The 19592-nt window shown below is 40.0% G+C and overlaps 1 protein-coding gene across 6 annotated transcripts in view; it reads right to left on the bottom strand.

The window, feature by feature from the left end:
- ENTREP1 (endosomal transmembrane epsin interactor 1) overlaps positions 1 to 19592 on the bottom strand; it is a 73581-nt gene that overhangs the window by 16925 nt on the left and 37064 nt on the right. For 5 of the 6 annotated variants that reach the window (XR_010130236.1, XM_055350758.2, XM_055350756.2 and 2 more), the window contains exons 3-6: positions 10159 to 10269; positions 5868 to 5996; positions 4255 to 4362; positions 3988 to 4121 (exon numbers count right to left, since the gene is read on the bottom strand). Coding sequence is in view for 5 of the 6 variants with exons in the window: in XM_055350758.2 (XP_055206733.1) it covers positions 3988 to 4121; positions 4255 to 4362; positions 5868 to 5996; positions 10159 to 10269 (482 nt within the window). In the remaining variant the exon portion in view is untranslated. The remainder of the gene's footprint in view (positions 1 to 3987; positions 4122 to 4254; positions 4363 to 5867; positions 5997 to 10158; positions 10270 to 19592) is intronic. The other variant, XM_055350755.2, reaches the window with a different exon arrangement.

The following is a 19592-nucleotide window of genomic DNA, read 5'->3' as shown; positions in this document are numbered from 1 at the left end:
ACCTCATTTGTGTTAACAAGGGTCTGTGGAGGGAAATGGATCTCCTACATACTGGCAGGTTGGTTTTTTTTTTTTTTTAACTACTGTTTCTTTCCCCAGATCCCCATGGCTCTCACTCCTGGCAAGGTAGGTAGAATCACCTTGGGAGGTTCTGAAACTCTGGATGGCCCAGGCCTCACTTTTAGAAATTCTGCTTTCATTGCCTATGGTGGAGCCTAGGAATCTGCCCGTTGTCAGTGCTCCTAGGGGATTCTAATGCACCACCAAGATTAAGCACCACTGCAAAAGGAAATGGATAATGGTGATTGAAATTAAAGCCCTGTTCTACTGGGAAAGTTGATCAAATTTTTATTAAGAATGAGGGTCTTGCTTCTTTTCAGAAAGCTTCTTATGTCCATTATCTCATAACAATACTCCCTGCAGCCACATGACAGCGAAGGTGAATGAGGAAACTGAGGCTCAGAAATGGTGAGAGACTCATCCTGGGTCACCCTCTGCAGAGACTCTAGAGCCTGGGCTCTTTCGAGTCCATCACCAAGTCCCCAGGAAGCCTTCACTGGTGCAGGCTCAGGAGCACTGAAGATGGAAATTCAAAGCATGTTCTGCTTTCAGGCTACAAATAGGCCCTGAAGACTCACTCAGGGGGAATGCAGCAGCGGATACACCATTGACCAGAGAATCCTCCTTCTCCTGTACTGGAAAACTGCACCCTGTGACTGGGTACAGGGTTGCTGCCTGCGGAGGGGGAGAGAGGGAAGGGCCCTCCCCCAACCCTCTACAGCTGAGCACTGACTCAACCCCAGGCATCGCCCGGCTCCACTTGAGTTTGGGTTTGGAAATTCTTAGGAAATGAGTGGGGTTTGGGGGGGCTCTGCTTTAAGAAATGCGCATGTCAACCACATCAATGCCCAAGACCCCCTCAGTCTTCGGTTTTCTTTAATAGGCTACATCCCCAGAGTAAAAACCAGATCCATGTTCAAGAAATAGGTTGGAGACTCCTTGATTCCTGGCTCAAGCCAGCTTCTGAGAACAGAGACACCCTGGAGTAGCGGAGGTGGGGTGGGGTGCATGGCCCCCTCCTGTATTACAAATCAATTCACAAAGTAGCGAACCCATCTTTGGACAGAAACCTCAACTGCAATCAGACTTCCGTTTATGACAGTAACTCGAGAAGCCTTTTCTCAAGGAGATACCAACGCATGAAGTGGTTGTATTTATAGAAGTTAAATAAACCTCTTCTGAGAGGTCATAATACCTTACAGGAAATGGGGAGCCTCTGTTGTGTGAAAACTCCAGATAAAACTGGTCACAGAAATAGTAACAATCATGAATATTCTTGCCTGCCTGCTTAAAAGAAAGAAAATTACCAACTGAGGTTAAACCATGAGTGTCTATAAAGTTGATTTATACTGTGTATCTAGAAAAGTTGGTCACATTGTTAAAATATTTTTGATAGGACATGTATCTAAATGTGAATAAATTCAGCCCTTTTGAAAAGGAAAGTGGACTGCACTCTGATATTGGTAAAATTTCCAAAAATAAAGGTGTTTGCCCATCGGCAATATGATTATAGGGCTCTAGGCACGTATTTTAGACTGGGCAATGTCTTCTTTCTCACAAGACTGTTTTGCTTTAACTCCCTCCTTCGGCCTTCTTTCTAGAAAGTTTTGAATGATAAAGCCCTTGATGAGAAGCTTGTCTGTTTTCTTCCAACCTGGATTTGGCCAGAGGCTGTCTCAGGACTCAGAGAGACAAATCCGAGGATGCACCTAGATCTTAAAGAGTGGAAATATCTGCAGTGATGAGCATTATTATGGTGAAGCAGAGAAGAGAAAGGAAAGCGAGGAGACAGGAAGGTCGGGAGTGCTCAGAGCACACTGCTGGATGGCTCGGCTCCTAAACCCACATGAGTCACTTTCCCTTTCTGCCACTGCAGAAACTAAATCTGTCTGCTGCCTCCTCCTAGGTCAACAGAGTGCTCATCCGCAACCTCAATGCCAAAGAATTCTTCTTATTGGAGAGGGTATTTCTCATCCCCACCACGAAATATCAGTCATTTTTACTGTCCTCCAATGTACCCTCTACAGACAGCCTGAGACAGCGCTAAGATTTTCGCAAATGTGTCCTCAGGTACAGAAAGAACATGTGTTTTGCTGCCATATCTCTTCAGCCTCTGTCATTCTTGGCTCATTTCCTGAAAGAATTAAGGAAGCCATCCCAGCCCCTGAGGCTTTGAAATTCCAGTAGAGGCCACTCCCTGAACACCAGAGAGGCCAAGCTGTCCCACAGGCCTAGCCCAGGCCATCTGTCACCCAGCTGACTTCCCCTCCAGCTTTGCAGTCATCTCTGCCCCTGCCTGGGCAAGTGAGCTGGGGAGGGTATAGACGTAGGGTTCAGGTATAACTGAGGGACGAGTCAGCAGCTAAGCCACTGAAAAGAACACTAACAGTGTCTGGGTGGCAGCCCCACTGGTGACCTATCTCAAAGTCACATACCGTCACCCTGGACATTAGAAAATACTTCTCTAAAAACCTCAAGCTCAGCACCAAGTTAGTTTGATGAGTCTCTACATGTACTACAGGGATTAAAAAATAGAAATTTCTGGCCCTCTGAATATGAAGCTAAAGACACTAGTATTTCTGTGGAATTAAGAGATTCTCTTTCAGAAAGTTCAACAGATGTTTGCTTATCCTTTAAACTCAGCTTAAGTTCACTTCTTCCAGGAAGCCATCTCTGACTGCCTTGCCACTCTGGGTTAGGTGTACCTTCTCTGTGCACCCAAAGTCCCTCTTTTGAATATTACTGTGATCCTTCCAACACACATTTTAATGACCTAGACTGTGAGCTCCTTAATGGTAGAGGAGGAAGCAGGTCTAGCTCATTTTGAATTCCAATAACCCAGCACAGAGGATTCCATGTTTGTTGAATGAATAAATAAATGAAGTCATTCTTTTTTTTTTTTTTTTTTTTTTTTTTGAGACAGAGTCTCACTCTTGCCCAGGCTGGAGTGCAGTGGTGCGATCTCAGCTCACTGCAAGCTCCACCTCCCAGGTTCACGCCATTCTCCTGCCTCAGCCTCCCAAGTAGCTGGGACTACAGGTGCCTGCTACCATGCCTGGCTAATTTTTTTGTATTTTTAGTAGAGACGGGGGTTAGCCAGGATGGTCTTGATCTCCTGACCTCGTGATCTGCCCGCCTCAGCCTCCCAAAGTGCTGGGATTACAGGTGTGAGCCACCGCGCCGGGCCTAAATGAAGTCATTCTTTAAAAAAAGGTTTGATTCTAGAAGTTGCTAACAATCAGACAAATGTATGCGGCATTTCACTGTACCAATAAAAATCCTTGATATTTAAGAAGGTCAAAATTTTAAGTTTGAAATTTGAAAAGGAAAATAAGTACGGTATCTATTTTTTCTAGACCAGGGAGAGACAATTAATAATTAATCTCTTTTTAATGGCTAGGAAGAATTTCATGATTGTTGAGACCTGCTGATGGTATTACAATGAAACATCGATTTGGCCTAACTGGGAGTGTTTCCAAGGCAACAGCGACTCTCAATCATGTCAAATTACAGCTGTTATCTCCCTGGGTGTCAGTTTCCCTTAGAAAGCTAATTGAAATTGAAAATGTCTATCTTTAGGCCAAAGTTTAACTTTTCTTTGGATTCATCTGTTTTATCAGACAAAAAGAGAAAGTAAGACAGAAAACAGAGAGAGAGAGACAGAGAGAATAGAAACCCCTGAAAAACAGCGTAATTGTTTTTCATTTTTCTAAAGAAGGCTGGCAGAGGTGGACTCTCTAAAAGCCATACCACAGCGTTCACTAGCTGATTTTGTCACTCATCGGGCTAATGTTCCTCAAGTCAGGAAAAATTTTTTTTTTGTTTTTCAAAGAAAAGTGAGATCTCATGCGGTGAGTTCTGGAGACACTTCAGTCTTCAGAACCCACAGCATCCCACTCAGACTGCAGGGGAACTCAGGAACGATACCTGCGGTTCATCCGGGGTGTGCACGAGTAAAATGTGGCAAAATAGGAAGGGGGAGGCACAGGCGGCACAAAATCATCAGGGTCCGGGATGCGTCCATGATCCTCCACTTCTTCAGCAGAAATCTGGGATTCATCCTGATTAAACAGCAGCTCAGTTAGTCAACAGCCTTCATTACAAAGGCACGGGGAGAGAGGCAGTGGATGACACAAAGGGGTCCATGGGCTGGCTCAGCGGAAACATGGCCGTGATGCCCTTGCATAGACTTACGATGCAGGATCTCCTGGTTGCGAATATCTGCAGGTAGCGGAGGGCAGCGGCCACCAAGCAGACGGTGGTGGTCAGGGCATTCAAGGCACACAGGGCAAAGAGGACTTTCTGGGGCAAGGAAACAATGGCACCACTAAGTACTTCAACACACATCACCAGAATACAATGTAGAAAATCTTTAAAATAATAATAACACTGCCTCCATAAGACAATTCTCAGGAGAGGATGCATGTAAAGGACTTAGATGGCGTTTGGCTCGTGGAAAGTGCCCAAATAAATGCTGGCTATTATTATGACCCTCATGCAATAATGTGTACTTCTTAATTCCAAAAACTTATCTTAGAAGCTTTCTGTCACAGAACAATGTGGTATGATAGTATTTCTTTTTGCAAGTATCAGAATACTGTCGGGAAACATTCCTTCCAGGAGAGCAGTGAGCTTCTCTTCTGAGGCTGATTTCCCCAGGGATAGCAATTCCCAGCCTCCTCCCTCCCACAGCCTCCCACCAGCACAGCACACTGCTTAATTTGTGGCCACTAATTCTATTTCAAGAGCAATTGGCTGTGCTGCCCCATGCACACGACAAGGACACTGCAGGGGCTGGCCCAGCCAGAGTGTAAACAGGACTTCTCTCCACTAAACACACATCTCAAAATAGCAAAGGCCATTCCAAACGCTTCTGTTGGTACAGTCCTGGCTCCTTGAGTGGGGCTTTCCCCAAGCTAAGTCCTGGCTCAGAAAGTTTGGGGGTGACTCAGCTACCAAAAACGCAGAAGCCATGGAAAGCAGGCCATTTCCACATCCCACACAATCCAGAGCTGGTAGCTTGGAACAGTTCTCTCTTTCCTTGGAGATTCTTCCTCCCCACCAAAATGAAACCCAAAACAAATATCTAAAGAAAACCAGCGGAAGTGGACTCTCTAAAAGCCATACCTCAGGGTTCACCAGTTGATTTTGTCACTCACTGAGCTAATGTTCCTTAAGTCAGGGCACAATTTTTATCCAATTGCCTGATGAAGGCTAATTTTGTATTTCTCTTCAACTGGGATCATCTGTTTGTTTAATCCCTTTGGCTTATTATAGTTGTTGCTTATTAAACAAGAGCTAAGGTGCTTCAATTGCCCCATATTTTCTGGCCAATCTCTCTCCTTAGTCTACGTGTTGCAGACTGGTAGTACTCAGTGGCCCATATGACCCATGTAAGCAAACAAATGAGCATCAGAACAATGACACATGAGTGTGCGACTTAAAGGTTTTGCTAAAAGCTACACCGTATATGTGTGTGTGGGTATACATATGTACGTATGCATATGTTTATATGTGGAAATACGTGTGTATGTGTATATATATACATATATATAGTCAGGCTCCTTTCCATTTTTTACTATCTTACAGTTCTTCAACACAAAGAAAGCTGTCCATACATAATTTAACACACACAGTAATCTGTGCTTCTTTCTGCATTCAATTCTGTCTCTGGGGTCACTCACATGTGCTTTCAGCAGCTTAATTGTTTGAGGGAGGTAATAGAACAGGAATATTTCAAGTAAGTTTGCCTTCTTTGGGGGCTCCGTGGTGTATTTACCGTGCGGGTGGGAATCTGTTTGAGGTACCTTAAGTAGAAGGTGAACAGCACTACAGGGCTGAACCGGAAAGAGTTTCAAGGCATTTTCTTTGTCTGTGCACTTGGCTGGTTGAAATTCTTCACAACAGAAGCAAATCTTGCCTTCACCTAAGTCCACCTTAAGGGAGGAAAGGTAAAAAAATACTTTAATTATTAAGAAAAAATACCCTGGCTCTACCATGGAGCACCAATCCTGTAGAATGAGATGATGGCAGGGTTCTGTGTCAGGCAACGCCTCTATCAGTCAGGATGGGCTAGGGTATAGCATGGTAACAACCAAAACCTAAATTTCAGTGGCTTTCACAAAACAAAGGGAATTTTAATATTCCTCCTTTCTCCTTTAAAGTCTCCAGCTGAGAACTTCCTGTTTTCATACTAATCCTGTTTAGTACTAACAAACAAGCAGCTAAATGAGATGAAGTATCAGCCTCCATTCTGCTCGTGTACATGAGTCCCACTCTTCCCCAAAAGGAACCAAACTCACTTTTTTTTTTCCAACACAATGCACTCTGATTTTCATTTTTTGCACTTGGTGCAAGCCTCAAGATCTTAACCTGAAAGCTCTATCTCTCTCAGACAATACTAGGCATCATCTTACAAAATACTCCCTTCCCAAACAAGTCCATTCTTGATACAAAGCGTTTAGTTAAGTGGGAAACCAGGCCTATGTGGGCTGCACACACCATATAACATAGATGTCCAGCTCTTCAGAAACTTCAGCTACCTGGAACCTCTGGAGTGAGCCAGTCTGGATGGCAAAATTTTCCAGATGGGTGAAATTCAGTCCCTTTAAACAACCGTATTTGAAAGTTTACTCATTATACAAATGATCACGAATACCAATTAATTTTCCCACTGGATACAAAGAAGCCCTCAGACTCTGTGCAAAATGATTCCAGGCAACTGTGCACTGTGCGTTCCTTCTCCCCTATTCCTGATCCTTGCAGAATCTAATACCTTCACCTCCATTCTTAATCCCATCTCTGCCCAATATTTCTAAAAACTTATCCTCACTTCTCATCAGTCACTTTAGCCTATCCACAAACAAATCTGTAGAAGTCTCCCTGATCCTAAATAATGAACATCCACCCAGCATTCTTGGTGCTACTGCCTGAAGAGGTCAGATCTTTGTCTTCCCCCTGTCACCTTTCAATAGCACCATTCTTAACCCTACCTGTACATTTGAATTTTCTGGAGAGCTTTTTAAAAAATGATGATGCCATCTTAAGCACTCAGGGAACTACAAATTAGAGTGACAGCAAGCTCTCACTTTGACTTCATCAGACTGGCACGACTTTAAAAAGAGAGAAACTCTCTTTGCTGGTGGAGACGTGGAGAGCCACTGATAGAAATTCACCAGTCACTGGTGAGTTTAAGCCCTTTAATGAAGGAACTGACTATCCATTTTAAATTAAAAATACTCACTTCCCCAACCACTTTGGAAAACTCTTTAGCACCACATCATCCAGCAACTCCGTGCCTAGGTATTCACTCAAGAGAAATGAAAACTGCCTCCCCAAAACAATAATGCTCACAGCAGCTTTGTTCATAATACCCCCAAACTGGAAACAACCTAACTGTCCATCAACAGGAGAACAAAAAACAAAAAAATTCTGGTATTTTTATAAAATGAAATAGTGTCCTGAAAAAAGGAACAAACAACAGATACAATATAAAAATATGGATGAATTTCAAGAACATTACACTGGGCAAAATAAGTCAGACACAAAAACTTTCAAACCATGTGACTCCATCTATATGCAGTTCAAGGACATGCAAAACTAACCCATGGTGAAAGAAATAGGAACAGTGGTTGCCTATGACAGAGTAGAGACTGTCTGAAAAGAGACACTAAAGAACTTTTTAGGGTGACAGAAATACTGTTTGGAGTACAACAAACGATATTTTGTTTGGAGTACAACAATATTTTGTTTGGAGTACAACAAACAATATTTTGTTTGGAGTATAGAAATTGTTTGGAGTATAACATGAGTGTATACATTTGTCAAAATGAATGTATACATTGGTCAAAACTTATAATGAACTGCACACTTAAGATTTGTCTTTTTCACTGTAACTTCTACCCCAATTTAAAAGCGATGGATAGAACAATAAAATGGTTGAATTTGTAATAATAAATGAGATAAGCAGGAGAAAAGATACTGCTGAGAACAATTCCTTGTCCTGGGAACCTACTCCGCTTAGGACTAAAATCTCCCTGAGGATATACAGAATGATATTAATGGCAGCACTGTGTCTATTGGTCAAAACCCAAGCCACAACAGGCAATAACAAAATAAGGAACTAACTTGGTAAAATAAATTAAGGGTGTTAGTCTGTATTTAATCTATCTCTAAGTGATACATCTTTAAGTGATAAAAACAGGATGCAGGGAAGTACATACAATATACCCCATTTTAAAAAAAACATGAACGACCCCACTCCATACATATTTATGTAAGATTACATGACCATGAAAACATTATGAAATATAATTAGCTAGCCTGTTACTAAGGATTTGGGGTGACAGGTATGGGCAGAGTGGGAAAGAGAAGAGAAGAGCAACCCCTTGCCCAAAAAGGTTTCATTTGTCAATAATTTCCCCAAAGGAAAACAACACTTACAACATGATCCTGTTGATTATGTCTGTTTTTGTGCATAAAGAGATGCTTAACACATGGCCAAATTGTTATCCAGGGATAGTGGGAATTCAAATGATATTTAAGTTCTGCCTTATACTTTTCATGGCTTGCCCAAACTTTTATAATTATAACATCAGAAATAATCACAGTGTTGGTTTTGTGGTATATATATTCCCATATACAGAATATATAAAGAACTTCTATAACTCAATAACAAAAAAAAACTCAATTTTAAAATGTGCAAAAGACTTGTATAGACATTCTTCCTTTAATGAAGACATACAAATAGCCAGCAGGCATATGAAGAGACTATCAACATCACTAATCATAAGGAAAATGCAAATCAAAACCAAATGAGGTATCACCTTATACCATTAGAATGGCCACTTTAAAAAAAAAAAAGCAGAAAATAACAAGTGTCAGTGAAGATGTGCAGAAATTGGAACCCGTGTGCACTGTTGATGGAAATATTAAATGGTGCAGTTGCTATGAAAAACCATATAAAGTTTCCTCAAAAAATTCAAAATAGAATTACCAAATGATCACTTCTGGTTATATATCCAAAAGAATTAAAACCAGGATCTCAGAGACATGTTTGCATGCCCATGTTCGTTGCAATGTTATTCACAATAACCAAGAGTGGGGGCCAACCTAAATATCCATCACAGATAAATGGATAAACAAAAGGTATCATGTACATATAATGGAATATTATATAGTCTTAAAAAGGAAGGGAATTCTAACACATGCTACAACATGATGAACCTTGAGGAGATGATGCTAAGTGAAATAATCCAGTCACAAAAAGACAAACAGCGTATTATCCTACTTCTATGAGGTACCTAGGGTACTCAAATTCATAGAAACGGAATGTGAAATGGTGATTGCCAGGGGTTGGAGGATGGGGAGCTGTTGTTGTTTAATATGCATAGACTTTCAGTTTTACAAAATGAAAAGAGTTCTAGAGATTGGTTGTCAACAATGTGAATATACTTACCTCTACTGAACTGTAGACTTAAAAATGGTTAAGATGGTAAATTTCATGCTATGTGTATTTTACCACAATAAAAATTTTTTTCTTTTAAGTTCAGAGATGGTACAAGTCCACAACCTCTTACTCACAATGCTGAAATCCAAAAAGCTCTGAAAACCAGAAGTCATAATAACAGCCTGCTGTCCCAGACTCCACTGGCATGCTACATAATAAATAGTATATGCAAAATATTTAATCTTCTAAAACTGGAAAAACTCTAAATGCTGACACACACCTGGCCTCCAAAGGTTTCAGATAAAAGACCGTTGACCTGTATTCTGGCAATATCCATTTTATTTCTCTTTAGATGAGGACAGTCAGAGACTGATTGTGGACATCTGATCCATCCATTCACTAACTAATGATGCATTTTATCACTGTGGTTCCAGTGTTTTGCTGGCTGGTCCCTGCTTTGGAAAAAGTAATCGACAACTTGGGTGAAATAATCAGCAGGCAGCTCTTTGTTTTGTTTTCCCACTTCCCTTTACCCGTTTCAGGTTTCACTTCAGGACAGTTGCCTGATGCTGAATGTTGCAAGTCTCGCCAGGAACACCTGACAAGCCAGGGTCTACCTAGATGCACAGTGATGTTTTAGGACTGCTTACCAGATCACACCTGGGCACGCTGGACACAAACTGGGCCCCTTGGCAGCCTAGGATAAATCCAGCTAGATTTAAGAGGACACAAACCACAGAGAGCAGCACAAAGAGGTTTACCTGAAATGGCAAGAGAATGGACAGTTAGTAAAAGATAACAGCTAAATTCAGACAGAGTTTTACCTGATTTTAAAAACTCATACTCTCTTCCAAGAGAACGTTTTTTTAAAAAAAGATCAGAACTGTGTTTTTAATGTACAAACTTTTTTTCACATTTTAGACTTCTTAAAATTGTGCTGAGGGATGCCACTGACTCTTAAGTCTTCTCAATAACCTCAAGTCCTTATTTTTTTCCTCTTTGAAAATAATTCTTACTCCCTTATCTTCCACCCACACATTACACTAAGCCCTAGCTATTTCCTCCTTGAGCCACTCTTATTTTTTTTCCTTTAGTTTTGTGGGATCAGCAGCAAATAAACAAATACAGAACTCTGGAATATAAGTGAAACACAGGGACATCCAAGGAGCTCAGAGCCTTTACTATCCAAAAATCACAGTATGCAAATGGTCATAAAAATGGGTCTTTTTTTCAGTTCTGAACACTTTAGGTACTAAAGAATATGCAAACAAAGATTTTCCATGTGCTTTTCTCTAAAGTTAATTATTACAAATATTACTCCAAATAATTAAAAAATTGATAGTAGTCAACTGAGAAGCCAGTATTTACTTAGTACAAGTTAGAGATTATGCAGGCTTTTCAACTTGAGAGCCATGATTATTAAGAAAATCAAAATCTTATTGCAAATATAAAAGCAAATATAAAAGACTAGAGGCAATAATTATCAGTGTTAGAACCAAGCATCAATTCAAGTAGCTGATATGTCAGAGTTGGCTGGTAAATAAATTCACATATGAACTCTAACGGAGAAACCCTGTTGTTTAACTATTGTTATTCCAAGTCAAGCTTGAAAGCATTTCCCGAGACCCATTTTATGAGTCAATGTTTAATATCACATGATGCCACTTTACCTAGGGGGAATTCCTTCTTCTCTCCAAGAGAAGTTTGGCTTCTTTCCTTTTATTGTTAATTTGGATGCAGCCTGTCATCAGATCTTGGGGAAAATACTAATGGAAGCTGCTGTTGTTACTGTTTCCCAGGCTGGATTCCCCAGTGTCTATTGGACTTGACTTGGGCAGCATATAGAATATGTCCCCTCTTGCACTATATCATTTATGATTATGCCAAAGCTTCTTGGAAAAGGAGAATACATAATTGGCAAAGGACAGGACTTGATCTTCCCACATGGGCTTCTATTACACACTAGCAGTTGCTACTCAAAGAGATCTAATATATCGGTAATCCTTAAACCCAATAACACAATCACTGTTACTATGGAAAAGTCTCGAGTTTTCCCTTGGAAGTTTTAAGATAATATATAATGCCTTGAAAAAAAAGTGTGGTTATAATGCCCATCAGTACGCCAATAAAAATTAACATTATCAACTATAAAATGGGTGAGGGCCCATTACTCCTAACACTGAATCCAAAATCTCTTCACTAAAATCTTAAAGCCAGCCCACTGAAGGACACAGTTAGGAAAATCAATAGTAGGCAAGCTACAGACTGGTAGAAAATATTTTCATGCATATATTGAACAAACAACAACTTGTGTCCAGAATACACAAGTAACTCCTCAAATCAATAATAAAGAGACAAGCAACCCAATTAAAAATTGGGGCAAAAGACTTAAATAGACATTTCATACAGACACATAAAAAATATAAGAATAGCCAATAAGCACATGTAAAGGTCTTCAAATAATTAGTTGTCACAAGTGCAAAGTAAAAACCACAATGAGATACCACTTCATACCAACTAGAATGGTTAAAATGTAAAAGACTGACAAAACCAAGTGTTGGTGAGGATGAGGAACACTTGGACTCTCAGACACTGCTTGTGCAAGTATAAGGTGGCACAACCACTGTAGAAAATTGTTTGTCATATGATAAAAAAAAAAAGCTCATCATCACTGGTCATTAGAGAAATGCAAATCAAAACCACAATGAGATACCATCTCATGCCAGTTAGAATGGCAATCATTAAAAAGTCAGGAAACAACAAATGCTGGAGAGGATGTAGAGAAATAGGAACACTTTTACACTGTTGGTGGGAGTGTAAATAAGTTTAATCATTGTGGAAGACAGTGTGGTGATTCCTCAAGGATCTAGAACCAGAAATTCCATTTGACCCAGGAATCCCATTACTGGGTATATACCCAAAGGATTATAAATCATTCTACTATAAAGACACACACACACACACGTATGTTTATTGCAGCACTATTCACAATACCAAAGACTTGGAACCAACCCAAATGCCTATCAATGACAGACTGGATAAAGAAAATGTGGCACATATACACGATGGAATACTATGCAGCCACAAAAAAAGAATGAGTTCATGTCCTTTGCAGGGACATGGATAAAGCTGGAAACCATCATTCTCAGCAAACTAACACAGGAATAGAAAACCAAACACTGCATGTTCTCACTCATAAGTGGGAGCTGAACAATGAGAACACATGGACACAGGGAGGAAAACTTCACACACCAGGGCCTGCCGAGGGTGGGGGCCTGGGAGGGATAGCATTAGGAGAAATACTAATGTAGTTGAGAGTTGATGGGTGCAGCAAACCACCACGGCATGTGTATACCTATGTAACGAACCTGCACGTTCTGCACATGTATCCCAGAACTTAAAGTATAATTTAAAAAAAAGAAAATTGTCAGTTTCTTAAAAATTAAATATAAATCTCCCATGCAGAAGAACTGCAAATAATTTATGAAGCCACTGCCAAATTCTACCAAACTTATAAAGAAGAACTAACACCAGTTCTCCTCAAGCTACTCCAAAAAATTGAAGGAGAGGGAATTCTCCCTAACACATTTACAAAGCTAGCATTATCCTAATACCAACACCAAACAAGGACACAACAAAAAAAGAAAATATCCAATCTCCCTGATGAACACAGACACAAAAATCCTCAATAAAATGCTAGCAAACTGAATCTAACAGCACATCAAAAAGATATACATCACGATCAAGTGGAATTTGTCCCATTCATGCAAGGATAGTTCAACATGCCCAAATCAATAAATGTGATACATCACATTATGAGAATGAAGGACAAAAAGCACATGATCATCAAATTTAACATCCCTTCAACAGACTAGGCATAGAAGAAACATACCTCAACATAATAAGGACCATAAATGAAAAACCCACAGCTAACACCACACTGAATGAGGAAAAGCTGAAAGCCTTTCCTCTAAGAACTGGAACAAGACAAGGATGCCCACTTTTACTACTTCTATTCAACACAGTACTAGAAGTCCTAACCAGAGCAATCAGGAAAGAGAAAGAAATAAAAGGCATCCAAATTAGTGAAGAGGAAGTCAAATTGTTCCTCTTTGCAGATGACATAATCTTACAGCTAGAAAAATCTAAAGACTCCCCCAAAAGACTCTTAAATCTGATAAATAAATTCAGTAAAGTCTCAGGATACAAAATCAACGTTTAGAAAATCAGTAGCATTTATATACACCAATAACAAATGAACTGAGAAAGAAATCAAGAAGGCAATCCCATTTACAATAGCTACAAATATATATATATGTACGTGTATATATGTGTGTGTGTGTGTGTGTGTGTGTGTGTGTGTGTGTGTGTATATAAAACACCTAGGAATAAATTTAACCAAGGAGGTAAAAGACCTCTAGAAAGAAAACTAAAAACACTGATGAAAGATATGGAAGAAGACAAAAATAAATAATAATACATCCCATGTTCATAGATTGGAAAAATTAATATTGTCAAAATGAGCATATTCCCCAGAGCAATCTAAAGATTCACTGCAATCCCTATCGAAATATCAATGACATTTTTCACAGAAATAGAAAAAAAATCCTAAAATCCATATGAAACCAAAAAAATGCCCAAAGAGCCAAAGCAATCCTGAGAAAAGCTGGAGGCATCACATTACCTGACTTCAAAGGTTATAGTAACCAAAACAGCATGGTACTGCTATAAAAACAAATATATAGACTAGGTGTGATGGCTCACACCTGTAATCCCAGCACCTTAGGATGCCGAGGTGGGAGGACCACTCAAGCCCAGGACTTCAAGATCAGTCTTGGCAACATAGTGAGACCTTGTCTCTACAAAAAAAAAAAAAAAAATTGTTTAATTAGCCAGGTGTAGTGGGGTGCACCTGTATACCCAGCTACTTGGGAGGCTGAAGTGGGAGTATTGCTTGAGCCTGGGAAATCAAGGCTATAGTGAGCTATGTTCATGCCACTGCACTTCAACGTGGGTGACAGGCCAACAACCTGTCTCAAAATAAATAAATTAAGTTAAATTAAAATTTTAAAAATGTAGACTAATGGAGCAGAATAGAGAACCCAGAAATAAATCCAAATATTTATAGCCAACTGAGTTTTAACAGAGGCACCAAGAACATACATTGGAGAAAAGACACTCTCTTCAATAAATGATGCTGGGAAAACTAAATAACCATATTCAGAAGAAAAAACTAGACCCCCTATTTCTCAACATATACAAAAATCAACTCAAAGTGGATTAAAGACTTAAACGTAAAACCTGAAACTACAAAACTGCTAGAAGAAAACATAGAGAAAATACTCTAGAACACTGGTCTGGGCAAAGATTTTATTGCTAAGATCTCAAAAGCGGCCGGGCGCGGTGGCTCACGCCTGTAATCCCAGCACTTTGGGAGGCCAAGGCGGGTGGATCACGAGGTCAGAGGATCGAGACCGTCCTGGCTAACACGATGAAACCCTGTCTCTACTAAAAGATGCAAAAAATTAGCCGGGCGCGGTGGTGGGTGCCTGTAGCCCCAGCTACTCCGGAGACTGAGGCAGGAGAATGGCTCGAACCCGGGAGACGGAGCTTGCAGTGAGCCGAGATCGCGCCACTGCACTCCAGCCTGGGCGACAGAGCGAGACTCCATCTCAAAAAAAAAAAAAAAAAAAAAAAACTCAAAAGCACAGGCAACAAAAACAAAATAGACAAATGAGACTATATTAAACTAAAAAGCTCCTGTGAAGCCAAGGAAACAATCAACGGAGTGAAGAGACAACCTGTAGAATGAGAGAAAACACAAACTATTCATCTGACAAGGGACTAATATCCGGAATATACAAGAAACTCAAACAACTCAATGGCAAAAAAAAAAAAACAAAAACCCAGTTGGAATTACCAACTGTACCAATGGGCAAAGATTGTGGATAGACATTTCTCAAAAGAAGATATACAAATGGTTAACAGGGTTATGAAAAAGAGCACAACATCACTAATCATCAGGGAAATACAAATCAAAACCACAATGAGATAACATCTTATAGTTACAATGGCTATTATCAAAAAGACAAAAAATAACAACTGTTGGTGAGGATGTGCAGAGAAAGGAACTGTTATACATTGCTGGTGGGCATGTCAATTAGTAGAGCCATTATGAAACACAGTACGGAGATTCCTCAAAAAATAAAAATGGAGTTACCATGTGATCCAGTAATCCCACTACTGGATATTTATGGAAAAGAAAAGAAATCAGTATATCAAAGGGATTCCTGCACCGTTATGTTTATTGCAGTACTATTCACAATAGCTAAGTTATGGATGCAACCTAAATGCCCATCAACAGATGAATGAATAAATAATATATGGTATATATACACATTGAAATGTTTAATTGGCCATAAAAAAGAATGAAATCCTGTCATTTTGCAGCAACCTGAATGGAACTGGAGGCCCTTATGTTAAGGGAAATAAGCCAGGCACAGAAAGATAAATATTACATGTTCTCATTCACATGTGGGAGCTTAAACAGTTAATCTCATCGAGATAGAGAGTAGAATTATAGTAACCAGAGACTGAGATGGGTGCATGTGGGGTGTGGGGGATAGGATCAAGGAAGAGAGGCTGGTTAATGGATACAAACACAATTAGATAGAAGGAGTAAGTTCTAATGTTTGAAAGCAGAGTAGGGTGACTATAGTTAACAAAAATATATTGTATATTTTAAAATAGCTAGAAGTCTTGAAATGTCCCCAATACATAGAAATGATAAACACTCAAGGTGAGGGATATCCTAAATACCCTGATTTGATCATTATATCATCATTATTTTGTTGCTATCCATGTAATAAAATAGCACGTTTAACCCATATGTCCATATATTATGTATCAATTTTTAAAAACTGCATTGAGTGAAATTAGCCAGATACTGTATGATTTCACTTACTTAAAGTTTAGGAATAGACAAAATAATCTATACTGATAGAAATTAGAAGAGTGATTGCCTATTTGTGAGGAGGGCAGGGAAGGAGGAGATTGACTGGAAACACACGAAAGAATGTTCTGGGGTGATAATGTTCTACCTTTTGTTTTGGGTGGTAGTTACATGCATTATTCAAATTGTCAAAATTTAGCTAACTGAACACTTGCAATCTGGAACAGGACTGTATATAAAACATACTTACCTTATTTTTAAAAAGAAAATCCTAAATCCAGCAGTCAAGGCAGGATTCTGAGATCATACAATGAATGTGGCTACTTCTAAAATGTCTGATTGACAGACAAGCTGAGAGAATGCTCCAGGGAGTCACTGCCTGGTAGGCTTCATTTCCCTCCTATACTGGAGGGGCTGCCAAGTACAAGTCAAAGTCAAATCATTAGAATGCCACTCCTGCAAAACCCAGAAGGAAGACCTGGAGTTTCATTTGTACACATAGACTGTGTACAAAATCGCCATTCACTGTTCTTCAACTTTATTCCGGCATATGACTTTACTATTATGTTATTAAAACTCTGGTCAAACTTAGCCAAATGGTCACCTGAATTACTCTAGCACAGACAACTGTGGCATATATGAGACATAGCTCTTTCAGAAGTTGGATCATCTTCCAGGATACAAAATATTGGAGTCATAAAGAACTCAGGGTTTACAGGGACCTTCAGAATGGATGCCTCTAGCTTTAACCTGGTTATAATGGGATCACTTCCAAGACCCAAATTTGCATCTCAAGCTTCATCAGATGGCATCCTCCTTAAACTGACGACAATAAAACATCAGCTGCCAAAGCACATTATAGTCACAAAGACGACTCAGCAACATCTGGGAAGGGGAAGAATTTCTTATACTTCTTATAAGAAATTACTCTTGCCTTAAAAAAAAAAATCAGTGCAGGTGATCGGAGTTTCTCTTGAAACTCAAATCTGAATTTGAAATCTGGAGACCTGGCTCAAATTCAGGCTTTCCCACTTGTTTGCTGTGATATCTTAGGCCAATTCTGTGAGACTTTTCTCATTCATTAAGTGGGTCTATCTTCCCAGCTACCTCACAAAATTATTATGAGAGTCACCTAAAATTATTTATATGGAAGTCCTTTATATACTGCAAAATACAATGTACACAGTGTTATTATTACTGGGTATTTCCTCTTTGCAGGAGGAGCTTGTTATTGTAAAGTGAATTTCACGAAACACATTTCATTAGGTTTGGTACCAGAATTTCATTCTTTTGCTTGCAACATCTGAATTTATGGCAGCTGGAAGGGACATTCAAATTTTAAGATAAATCTGCAGTTAACATTATTTCCAAAACGTGTCCAAAAAGAATGATGTCTGCAGCTTCCTTTAGGGAACTCGCTCTACACTGGACCACTGACATCTGTGTGTGGGGCATCTCCTGTTTGCCCTGCCACAGCCTCTCTCCACACTTTACCCTTCCTTTACTCTACCCATGGGGAAGGCTGTTGTATGTAGACTGGCTCAGTGGGGCTACTCTGCCCTCTGGTCTCCAGTGAAGCTCAACCAACAGGGACCCCTGATGGAAAGAAGACCACAGGGAGGGAAGAGAGTGAGGCTGGGGGAGTTATTCTCCTGGTTCCTTCTCTGCAGCCTCAGGCTGGCTGTGTCCCTCAAAGGAAAGCCACACAGGCTCTCAGGGGTCCTCTGTACATGACTCTGACTCCCAGATTCTTGCCACCACCCCCACTCTTCCCTGCAGGCTTAGAAAAGGTTAACAGTTTCACCGTTCCCCATACCCTGCACATATCTTTGTGAGTCGTCCCTTTATTAACCACTTGTCAATTGTAATTGTATTGTGTCGTCCGTTTCCTGCTGGGAGCTTGACTGATACAACTTCTCTATAAAATTTTTCCTTATATTAATATTTAACCTGATTTTTTTCCTGCTCATTAAGCCCCATTCCTATTGTTCTCATTTCAAATTAATCATCACTTGCCCAGTGAAGTGAATACTATGGGTTACTGCTCCTGAATTCTACTGAAGCCAATGCATCATTGGGGTTTACTCTCAAGAAACAGAAAAACACAAAGTTGACAGAGAACTGTCTTTCTAGAACTTGTATTTTAGACCGTGAGAGACAGTGGGCGCCAAAAAGTAGAGGGCTTGCCCCACATCGCCCTGTGGTCTTCAAGAGTAAGACGCAAAATCCAACTATTCAAGGATACATTGCAAAATCCAATATCCAAAGAGCTAGTGCTCTCATAGGCACTGGCGACATGCGTGTATTGGTCAGGGTTCTCTAGAGGTGCAGAACTAATAGGATAGATTGATATATAAAGGGGGTTTATTAAGTAGTATTAACTCACACAATCACAAGGTCCCACAATAGGCTGTCTGCAAGCTGAGGTGCAATGAAGCCAGTCTGAGCCCCAAAGCTGAAGAACTCGGAGTCCGATGTCCAAGGGCAGGAAGCATCCAGCACAGGAGAAAGATGTGGGCTGGGAGGCTAGGACAGTCTAGCTTTTCTGCATTTTTCTGCCTGCTTTCTATTCATTGGCAGCGATTAGATGGTGCCCACCCAGATTAAAGGTGGGTCTGCCTTTCCTTGCCCACTGACTCAAATGTTAATCTCCTTTGGCAACACCCTCACAGACACACCCAGGATCAATACTTTGCATCCTTCAATCCAATCAAGTTGACACTCAGTATTAACCATCACAATGAGTTAAGTCTTCTATGCTTTTCTTATTTTTTGTTATTCATTTGAATCATGACTACTTTATGATATTTATACCGGGTGCCTTTATGATACTTATACCAGCTGCCCTTATGCAAAACGAATTATGTTTTTCAATTCAGTATTTTGAATTCATCTCAGCTCTGATCTCTGGTAATTGTACCCCCAGTTCATTCCAGGTCTCAATTAACTGACCCAATGAAAGAATGTTTGGGGAACCTGAGGCTATCAAGAAGCAACATCACCTTCAATTTGCCTATCCCTCCCTGCTAAGATTTCTTCATAATCCCTGTCACATAATATCATTAAATAATTATGCCTATCACAGCTTGGTATTGTTTGATACAAGATTTCATTCTTTAAATAGGCTGACCT

Source organism: Gorilla gorilla, chromosome 13 (genome assembly GCF_029281585.2).
Source record: "Gorilla gorilla gorilla isolate KB3781 chromosome 13, NHGRI_mGorGor1-v2.1_pri, whole genome shotgun sequence".
NCBI lineage: Eukaryota > Metazoa > Chordata > Mammalia > Primates > Hominidae > Gorilla > Gorilla gorilla.
The sequence above is the reverse complement of the archived record's forward strand: the minus strand, read 5'-3'. Positions and strand labels throughout refer to the sequence as shown.